Raw genomic sequence first — 11,676 nt, forward strand, 5'->3', positions numbered from 1 at the left:
GAATTTTTTCTGAACCATCAACAAGACAAGCAAAAGTCACGGAGCCAGACACGTATGATGGTACGCGTAACGCGAATATTATTGACGCTTGGACTAGGGGTGTTGAAAAATATGGCGAATTTTTTACGTGGAACACTACCACAGTTTACAAGTACGCAACGACACTTCTTCGTGGCCGAGCTGAACTATGGCATAGTCAACTGACTCCTGCGGTCGAGGACTGGGATACTTTCAAGGCGCTTTTGGTAACCGAGTTTAGGCCCACAAATGCCGATCTCATCTACCGTGATCAACTTGCAAGCATTAGACAAACCGGTGACATGGAAGGTTACGTTAATGCGTTCATGGATATTTGCCTATCTTTACCGGATCTAACGGACGATGAAAAATGTGATAAGTTCATGAGGGGGTGGAATCAGATGGTCTTAGAGCCGAACTAAGAAATATTGATCGACGAACAAGAACCATCGGACAATTCTACTCTATTGCAACGAACTACGCTGGCGCACGTGTATTTGTAACACATGGTCAACATAAAGCATCATCATCATCTCAATATGATCCAATGGATCTTGATGCTATTCAACAGAATCGTCGCATCAACTCTTATCAAAACAGTCGTGGTGCCAATCAAGGACAGTACAATCGAGGTAGCAATAACTACAGAGGTGGTCGTGGTCGTGGCCGTGGCCGGGGTACTCAAGGTTATCGTGGAGGGTATCATGGTGGTGGACAACAATACCAAGCGAACTTAAACCCTAACATACAATGCTTTACATGTGGTAACGTGGGTCATTACGCCAGGCAATGTGCTCTAAACAGCAATGCAAGAGCTCCTCTAACCCAAGCACTTCAACCAACTAAGGCTGCTTCTAGTGAACACCCTTCTGCTTTACCATTGAACCTCATCGATTTGGACATATCAGATAATATGGAAAAGGAAGACAATAAAGCTCATAACTATTCTCGTTACGCCTATTTTGATCCTATGTGTGAAATTGAGAATGATGGTAGTCAGGATGTAAACCTTGAGAACCCTTACGTGTGTTATACCTATAATAATATACATACGGGGGAACGACCTTTTGAGCTAAAATCCATATGTCATGATACAGATCACTGTGCTTCTATCCATGTTCTGGACGATACCATGTCGTCCGACCTGATGTACATTTCGGAGTTGACGGCTCTGCGTACAAAAACGGACCTCCCACTATATGATGCTTCAGTACAACTCTATATGAATCATAAGTACGTCCCTATACGAGTACTTATTGATACAGGAGCCACAGAATGCTACATATCTCCGGGTTTGGCAGAACTGGTGGAAGGCAAACGATGTCAGGTGGATCGTCAAGTCGAAACTGCTGGTGGTACTATTGATAACATTGATGAACAAATGTGGTTTGAACTAGATTTACAGGGCTATAAGACACATGTCCCTGCTTTTGTGTACGCCACAAAATTTGATGTTATACTCGGAAACTCCTGGCTGAAGAATAATAAAGCGCATATCACATGCGAGGATGGCTCTATTATTTGTAACAGCAAAACTCAAGGCCATAGGATAGTGCCAAATAAAAGCATCAAGGGTGAACCAAATAGCAACGTTGAACTAAACAGCATATATGACGCAGTTGGTAAATACTTGATATCTTCAAAGCAGGTACACCATCTTCGTAAATCAAAAGATGTAGATACGTGTCTTTTGTATGTAGTTGATAAACCCGAGACGAGCGGAGGAGCAGACGATTTTTCTTCTATCATTATCCAGTCATTCCCTTCAGTATTCAAAGATGAGCTGACAGGACTTCCACCAGACCGTGGTTTTCAACACGTTATTGATACGCAGGGTGCAAAACCAGTGAACAGACAAGCATTTCGCATGAGTCCGTTGGAGCTGGATGAGCTCAAGAAACAATTAAACAACTGTTAGACCTTGGACTAATTCAACCTAGCTCATCACCATGGGGTGCTCCTGTGCTCTTTTGTAGAAAAAAGACAGATAATACTCTTAGAATGTGCATAGATTACCGGGCTCTTAATGCTCTTACACTGCGTAATTCTAGTCCTCTGCCAAGAATTGACGAGTGTTTGGACAGATTGAAAGGTGCTCGCTACTTCACCAGTCTGGATTTAAAAAGTGGATACCATCAGATTCGAATCCAACAAGACGATGTTCCAAAGACTGCGTTCAATACGCGTTATGGAAAATATGAATTTCTGGTATTACCCTTTGGACTCAGCAATGCACCGCCCAGTTTTCAAAATTGGATGAATGATCTATTAGGGGACTTCGTAGACAAATTTGCTCTCGTATACTTGGATGATGTGCTTATCTACAGTAACACTCTAGAGGAACATTTAGAGCATGTGAAAGAGGTATTAAAGAGATTTGAATGTGCAGGACTCATTGTCAACCGGGCGAAGTGTCACTTTGCAAAAGAAAAATTAATTTTCTTAGGGTTTGAAATCTCTGGCCAAGGCATATTACCCTCATCAGCTAAAGTAGCAGCAGTAAGGGACTGGTCTATTCCTCAAACGGTACAGCAAGTACGGCAATTTTTGGGCCTTAGTCAACATTATAGAAGATTCATACCTAATTTCAGCTCAATTGCATCACCGCTTACAGACCTGACGAAGGGAACAGGACACAAAAAGAGAGCCGTAGCTTGGACAGAGGAGTGCCAGAAGAGTTTCGACAAAATCAAGAAATTACTTACATCAGCACCTGTACTTCAGGTACCGGATATGACACGCCCTTTTGTTATCGAAACGGATTCAAGTGATTTTGGTGTTGGGGCAGTGCTTCTTCAACCGGCAACAGAAGATATCCATGCAACAGTTGACAGCAAACATACGACATGGCATCCAGTAGCGTATGAATCGAAGAAGCTATCCGCGGAGGAACAAAAATTTCCGGCCCAGGAGCGTGAGCTCATTGGGATTGTGCATGCGCTTCGTACTTGGAGATGTTTCATAGATGGATGTCAAGCAGGTTATGTCGTATATTCGGATCATAACCCTTTGGTCTACTTTCGTCAGCAAGCAAAACCTACACCACGATTAATCCGATGGATCAGCGAATTGGAGATGTATGCACCTGTCATCAAGTATAAGCCCGGTTCAAGCAACATTGTAGCGGATGCTCTTTCTCGAGCAGAGATTGAGGTATCAACCCAGGGTGGATCAGTACGTTCCTTGGAATCAGACTATTTGTACTCATTATGGGATCGATTATCACCGGGGATGGTTGCGGACTGGCCTTTGCTCTATATCAATAAAGGGGAGGAGAAGGCATCAGATGCTGAACTCAAGGATCTATTACTGAAAGAGCGTGATAAGTTCGTAGTCAAGCATAATCTGGTGTTCCGAAAGATCAAAGTCCAAGATGCAGATAAGAAACTTTGTATAAAAGAAGCCAAGTTTATACCTTTTTCCGAACGAGCTGATTTAGTTCAGAAATATCACGACGATTATGGGCATGCTTCATTCAAGTCTATGATGAACCTATTCACGGGCAGATACTGGTGGCCAACAATGCGTCGAGATGTCGAGGAATGGATTGCACCTTGTCCTTCATGCCAAGTTAATAGCAAGAAAATTGTAAAGCATCAGGAGCCAATGCACCCTCTTCCGGTACCACACGCTTTTGAAAGATGGCACATCGATTTTGTAGGTGAGCTACCTTTGACTGTCAACGGAAATAAATGGTTGATTACAGCAGTGGATTACACAACAAACTGGCCGGTAGCTCAAGCGGTACCAGTCGCATCGAAAGAAGCAGTAGCCGACTTTATCTACAAAGAAATTGTCATGAAATTTGGCTGTCCAAAGGAGATTATCACGGATCGGGGCCAGAATTTTTGCAGTGGCTTAGTGGAGGCATATTTGAAACGAGTGGGCGTTAATCACAAGCTTACCTCCGCTTTTCACCCACGAACAAACTCGAAGGTAGAGAGATATAACGCAATCATCAAGGGTATGCTTCGAAAATACGTCAAAGGTAGCATTCATCGCTGGGATGATTATGTGGACACTGCTCTTTGGGCTACCCGTGTACGTGTGCATTCGACCACCGGTTTTTCGCCATACTTCTTGACTTACGGACGAGAACCTAATCTCCCAAGTGATCCAAATCAGCCATATATTTGCAACGAGTCAATCAATGATCCACGCACTATCGCAGATTTAACCGCAAGGGAGCTAGAATCGTTAGAACAGCATCGAGCAGCAGCAGAATTCAGGTTAAAGGCAATGGGCGAGAAGGATAAGCAAAGATGGGATGCTCTTGTACAACCTATTGACTATGAAATAGGGGATATGGTGCTGGTTTCTCACGAGGGAAAATTTGGTTTGGAGCCCAATTACAAAGGTCCATATATAGTCACTCAAGTCTTAGATGGGTATGGTACGTGCAGATTGGAAACTATTCAAGGTGAACCTCTCAAGTCATTGATTCACAAAGATCGTCTTAAGCCAGCTAAGGGTCCTAAACCTACTGAGGATTGGTACAACCCTACCACTAGTCGCGCGGTAGTCAAAGAAATTACATCCACACGTAGTGGTCGAGGAGGAGGGGGACACCATGTTGTCGTGCCAAATCGTAACAAACAAGATCATGTTGACCCAATGGTAATACCAACACCACCAAGCAACCAAAATATGTCAGCAGCTCATCCCCATCAATCACCTGTGGTAGATTCATCAGATGACAAACCTGAAGTGGTGAATCAACAAGCAGATGCTTCGAGACGGGCGGGTCACACAAAAACCCAAGATGAAGAAGAAAAATGGTTCGAGGCTATGGAGGCAAGTAACATGGACGAGGTAGTTGATTCAAATACCGAGGTAAAGCAAGATACCATCAAGCAATACGATCCACTATCATCATCGTATAGACCGGATGAAGAGAAGGGAGCTACTGGTAGTAATGATTTTCAGCATATCCTAGATGGATACGAAAGTATATCTTCTGGTGACAATATCATCGATGAACACATTTCTGAAGCCAGCTCGCAAGGTCTAGAATCGACCCATTCATCACCCAAGAGTAAGCCAGCTAGGAGAGAAACTACTGAGGACAGCATATCACACACTCAAGCAGCACCAGTAGCAGCACAAGTTGAGGAAAAGCCCGTAGCACAAGTAGCCAGCTCATCAAAGGAAAAACTAGTTACACCTGGTAGTCCACACGCAATTAAAATGCAAAGTAGTGTCGATTTTTTAAAACAAAAACAGGCCAAGAAACGTGTCACACCTACAAAAATAATGCCAACCAAGGCCACTCCAGTAGCAGTACCTATTTGTGTACCCACAAACTACCCAAGTCAACCGAAAGAAAAATTCAAATTGCCAAAGGAATCAAGTTTCACCTACAGGTCAAAACCGCTATTGCCAGCAAAATTCCATGGTAATTCAGCAAGTATGGGCACTCCAAAGAAGTTTTTAGCCAAGCCAACTACAAACTACAAGGACACAACTAGTAATGAGTGGGGACACTCAATGGTCTCGGAAGGGGGTATTGTCGGTCCTGAAGATCCACAGGTCATAGCAAATATACCGCGTAAGCTACAGACGCGTCCTAGATTTAAGCCAGTAACGCCAGCGCGTTATAAAAGACAGCGGCTATTGAATCTCGTCCTTGGTCCGGCTCGGCCCTATTAAATAGTACAGTATAAATACCAAATGCGCATAAATAAATAAAATCATCTTTCGTCTTACTTAAAATACGACTGTACTCATAGTAGTATCTTCCTGCTATATATAGTACGCGTTTAAATAGTAGCTCTATACCTACGAATAAAAGACTGACAGTGGTTGACGGAAAAAACAGTTACAAGAGTAAATGTGGACACGTGATTATATTACCTTTTATGGTAAATAAACCCAGAAGTAGCTCGCCACTATGGATTATGTTTGTTCTAGAAATGCCACTTGAAGCACTTATATGAGAGAAACTATTAAGGATTATTAATTTTCAACTGCCCAGCTTATATTGTGTGATTATCAGCAAGCTTTAGCTAATACATGGTGTCAAAAATCGTACCTACGCAAAGATACACAGCAGCATAGGTGGGCATGATCAATATACTGGCAAAAATCCATCCAAAATACGAGAAATTTACAGTGAGATAAGCATAAAAGGTAAAAAAAAGACGTAAAAGGTAAAAAAATAAAAAAAAATAAAAAAAAATAACTTTGTTATTATATCCATGATATCCTTAACAGACATCAAGAGGTCAATATAAATTAACAGCTTAAAATATATACACATTTAGTACAAATAACATAGTTTAAACCAGTATATGTGTTTTACAGCTTACCTTCAGCTTCTGGTTTAGCATTTCGGCATGAGCTTAAGATCAAACGAGCTCAAAGGCGAATGAGTGATGACAGATGTCAAAATAAGTATAAATCGTTTAATAAACATTTATGCGTAATTTTTACATTGTTTTTTGATTGTATATCCTTGTTCCCAGGTCTAGAGAACATCGAAATTACAGATCTTATGTTACCACTACGTGCACTTTGGCTGTCCCAAAAGACAGCGCTGTCTTTCAAAATTTATTTATTGTTACTGAGGGGTGATTATTTGCTTTTTTGTGTTTTTTGTTTTTGTTTTACGAGTGACCAAGAGCACAATTGGGACAACAAGTCAAAAGAAGTATTTTTTATGAAAGAAAGCACACTGTTTTTAAACGGCCAGCGTTTGAAAGTATAGTTGTCATACGATTGGATTGCAGAATGGAAGCACCGTTGTGAATGTGAAAGGTTGATCGTCAAAAACTTGTCTCAATCGAGATCTCCAGATTCCAAGTAAAATACAAGCAACAATGAAAACGAATGATAAAGAAGTGGCGACAGTAGATTTTTTTGTTTTTGTAAGTCATTCGAATCAAGCGAAATGAGTATAGCCAGTATTCTACCAGGTCGAATTAGCACGTCCGTAAAAGGTGGTCGCAGGCTTTGGAGGGAACAAGGAATCACGCAATATAGCTCGCAATTGTGTTGGTTGATCGAATGCTTGAATACATGTGGACATTTAGGACTCAAGAAGAGGACGGAAATTGATAGACCCAGTAGACTATATACTGGCACCCAGGACACAACGAAAGTTACCAGTAGGTTGCATATACGCATTGGTTATTGCGACCCCAAATTTACGAAGTAGCTTAGGGGAATATAGTTTCACGATCAGATTGTTGTTGAAGAATATGTGTATTGGGACCCACGATGAAGCAAATCGCGTACCAAGATCTTAGACATACGGACGTTGTGGTGAGGGAAAACCTCAGAAATAATTGACTCAGAGGCCAGAATAACAGGAGTGTTGGAAGCTGGAATAACAATTGAAGCTAGGCCCGACTGCAGTAACGTAGCTAATGACAAGTCAGACAGACTAAGACTATAGGTAGGTAAGGAATTCATCAGAGAAAAGAGAATTGTGAACGTATTTGTTGTTAACGGATGAAATCTATGTCGTTTTCTTGGAAATAGAAGTGTCAAATTGCTTACAACTTGAAAATAGCAGAGAAGAGTTATGCCTAAAGTTAATTATCCCAAGAATAGGGTGGATATTTTGATGAAGAAAAAAACTAAAGCAAATAATAAAGGAATGGGAGTGTAACTTTTATAAATGTTTGAGAGTGTGATTTCCATAACTGATTGGTATTGTGAGTTCTACAAATGATGAAAAGATGGTTTTAACTAAACTTGAGATTTTTGAAAGAGAAAAAGAGATCGATTAGGGACCATACGCAACAAGCTGTCAATTTCACATTGTTCAATAGTAGAGAATTTTTTTTAATACAAAATCCCAGGTGATTATAAAGAGTAAATGGGGGGATTATCTACTACTGCTGTGGTCCAACTTGCAAGAAAAAAAAAAAAAAGAGCAAATAATCTCCCATGAACACATTACTATCAAAGGCTGTCAATTTCGGGTCAACATCACATTGTTCAATAGTAGAGATTTTTTTTTAATATAAAGTCCCAGGTGATTATAAAGAGTAAATGGGGGATTATCTACTACTACTGTGGTACAAGCTGGCAAAGGGAGAGAAAAAAAGGGCGCGATGTAACATTATTTATAAGGATTCAGTGATGATATTTTCCCGTAGCGACGGTGCCAAAAGCAGTGAGCTTTTTTAATATGTATATTTAAAAAAATGATTTTGTTGATAGCATTTAAAGATGGTAGAGCGTTCGATCCATCGATCCATCCAGCTCAGCTCAATTTTTATTTTTTTTATTTTTTTTATTTTTTATTTTTTTTATTTTTTTTATTTTACATATTGTTAGTTATATCCGGAACACTGCAAAAAAAAACTCCTTTTTTGGACAAATCGTGTAACCTTTAGTTACCATCTTTAGGCAAAATCCACGATAAATACACAAAAAATGATTTAAATTGATAAAAAATATTAAAAACTCGCAAGAAAATTGCAATTAAATCAGATTTGACATCATGATAATTTTTGTTTTTTTTTTCAATAATTTATCATAAATAGAACTATTGTCTATCAAAATATAAACTTGATTGGGACGGTGTAAGTATTTTATTTTATTTTTTTTATATTTTATTATGATTACTCTAGACGTGGTTCCCGATTTGGATAAATTCAAATAAAATTTTTGATTGGTTGATCTTTTCATCAGTAACAATTTGTAGTGGCTTAAATACTACTTGGGCTAAGTACTGGCAGATATTTAACATAGTATGTTACTAGAGAGTACTGAAATTTATTTAATTTACAGATAATTGATTCCAACTTTATATTTTATCGAGATCTTGTGCCATAAAATTTTTGGCCTCTTGAGATAATTAAACGTCTAAATTTGCCATACCTTTTTGTGCTAAATCAAGCACCTTTTTTTTTTCTTTTTTTTTTTGAAAGAAAACGTAGCCAACTTCAATAAGATATGTCTCATAAATAAAATATACAATGTCAAACTAATTTTGTTGACGTATGTCTCAGAAATAAAGTATACAATGTCAAACTAATTTTGTTGACGTAGTTCTTTTTTGAGCACAGCTCAAAGAGTATTGTAACATCAGTTATTGTCAGGTTGAATGTTAATATTTTTCACAAGGAACAATTTTATATAACTTTCAATACAAACTGCAACCTTTTTTTATGTATGTTCCTTTTTACAACTGGCACATTATAAATTTGAAATATATAATGAATATCACTGGATATCCTTGGTTGGATTTTTTTCTTTTAGCTGATATGAGTGCTATTTCCGGTTTTCTTAAAGTAATTGAAAAACTAAATGCATTCAAAAAATTGTGTTTTTGTTGCACGTACCACACAAACTTGAGTATTGGGTTGCCGAATGACAATATGTTGTGTTTTCTGTGTACAATCGGTACTGTGATGATGGCGTCTATTACACTAGATTTTAAAATGATACATCTAAACAATTACTTTTTTTATGTACAATATCATTAAAATATTTGTAATCAATATATTCAAGCCAAAAAAGTAAAAAGAGACATAAAAAATAAAAATAAAATACAACGCTCATTCTGTATGATGCTTTCTGATCATTAAATATTCGTCTGCATAAAAAAAAAAAAAATGTTGTTATAAATGGGATCTTCTTCACTTTTTTCTAGACTCTCGATTGTGGATCAGACAGATGTGTTGCATACTATTCTATTCTCCGCAATTTTTTTTGGGATGCGAATAAAAAAAATCGCTTATGTTCAAAACAATTCTCATATATTCTCTTATGTCCTTTCATTTAGTATTTTATCTATTTACATCAACAGTGTCAATTCATCTTATAATATTTCATAAATTATAATGTGGTTTTTTTCCAAACACAATGACAAAAATTGATTTTAAGACACTATGCCAATTTTTCTAACTCTAAAGAAAGAAAGCAAATAAACAGAAACCCAATTGCGGTTTGCAATCAGCAATGTAATCTACATTAAATAATGGCAGCAAAGAATATATATGATACAGTCCAAAACTATGTAGTCTCATTTTGTCTCAAGATTGAGGTTTACTTCGATACTGATCGTAATGATGATTACGAAATTTATTACGATAAGCGATTTTTTATTATTTGTTTGTTGTCAATCATAAAAATTCCAAATAAAATGAGGGTGCGTATTAAAAAGGTTTACATCAGACAGTTAACAGCTTATTTTTTTGGAGCAGTAGAAAAAAAGGCATGTAATGTTGTTTTGTTTCCATTTTGAGCTTGGGTTGATGGCCGCCCTCTCCCTCTTTTAGGCGTTGTTGACATGTCAGCCTGATTAGCCGGAATAGCTTTTCGAGGTCTTCCTCTTCCTCTTATTTCTATTACTTTTCTAACACTGGACTCATTCTCTATAGTAGTTCCAGTTGGTTTAACTCGTTTATCCTATTGTAAAAAAATGTTTTTTTATCAATACACAGTCAGCAGTACATATTGTCAAGTACATTACCCTGCCAGATTCTTGGTCTGCTTCGACCGATGGACTCATTCGTTTTCCTGAATTATTACTATTATGACTAGAACTGGAACATATATCATCTGTATTAAAACATATCCGGTGGTGTTTGTCAGTTAAAAATAAATATAATTGTTTTTATTTATCTTTCTATTTAGTTAATCTCTTACCAATATTCTGTACATCTGAATAGATACTGCATTGACTACTAGTATTGTGATTATCAGATACCATGGAGATCTCAGACATAATAGAATGCTCTCTAAATAAAAGAAAATTGACTGTTACTAGTTTGCTGTTGTTCATATAAAAATACCACAACATACCTTAGCACATTGCTCTCGACAATCGGCAAATCCCTTGCTCTTTGGACCATTTTTTGCTTTCCCTTTTTATTTCCGCTGGTAACGTCCACGTTGCAATCTGATGTAAGATCGCAAAATGTTTGTGTAGGAGACGACTCCAATATTTCATCCTGGACCCCTAGATTTATAGAAATATTTAAACAATGTAAGTTCGAGAGCAATAGATTTTAAATGTAACAATTTTTAATCTTACAATCGAATGATGTGGAAGACTCAGCTTCTACAAACTCAGATCCTCTATTGCTTGCACTTCTTGATCGGCCTTCAGCGGACCCAGCTGTGGGGGGTCTTGCTGTAACTCGTGGTGGGTTTGCTCTTTGACTGAAGCTATTTCTGCGATCTACATTTATTGAAACATTATGAGGGTACGGTTATTTTTATTTTATTTACAATAAAATTAAAACATAATCATTAGTATTCTTACCATGATGAGAGCCTTCGTCAGAATCCGAATCAATGCAGACATATTCCTTAGCGTTTCTTTGTAAATGATCTGCCAAAAGACCCTTCTCGCTATAAATTTCTGCCATTGTTTCTTCAATGAAAATCTCATCTTCAGTTAAAGACTTTTTAACCGGCTGTCTGTTTCTTGATGGCGTATGTTCTGTATTGTTACTGGTTGTTTCTGCTGTTGATAGTGGGATAGATCCAGCGGTACTGTCTGAAAATCTACGAGCGTTATCATAGTTGTAATTTGATGGGAATCCCTCGTCATCATCGTCATCGTCACCATTATAATGCTGGGTATTCGCATGGCTTCTTGTATTTCCATTTGACATGGTTTCTTGGATTTCATCCTCATCATCGTGTACATCACCAGATCTTCTAAAATCTCGGTCAAGAATTTCTAATTCGAAG

General features: G+C 38.0%; 1 protein-coding gene across 1 annotated transcript; it reads left to right on the plus strand.

Moving 5' to 3' along the window:
- Positions 1-5,876: 5,876 nt before the first annotated feature.
- Positions 5,877-7,578, plus strand: EV154DRAFT_585697 (uncharacterized protein; the record flags this gene model as incomplete). Its single annotated transcript, XM_051606768.1, has 8 exons — positions 5,877-5,879; positions 6,024-6,147; positions 6,306-6,411; positions 6,483-6,587; positions 6,631-6,718; positions 6,890-7,124; positions 7,287-7,414; positions 7,501-7,578. 7 exons carry the CDS (start codon positions 5,877-5,879, stop codon positions 7,412-7,414), a joined length of 789 nt encoding a protein of 262 aa, XP_051450014.1. The 3' UTR covers positions 7,501-7,578.
- Positions 7,579-11,676: the final 4,098 nt, after the last annotated feature.

Source organism: Mucor mucedo (genome assembly GCF_025094135.1).
Source record: "Mucor mucedo strain NRRL 3635 chromosome Unknown EV154scaffold_313, whole genome shotgun sequence".
NCBI classification, from domain to species: Eukaryota; Fungi; Mucoromycota; class Mucoromycetes; order Mucorales; family Mucoraceae; genus Mucor; species Mucor mucedo.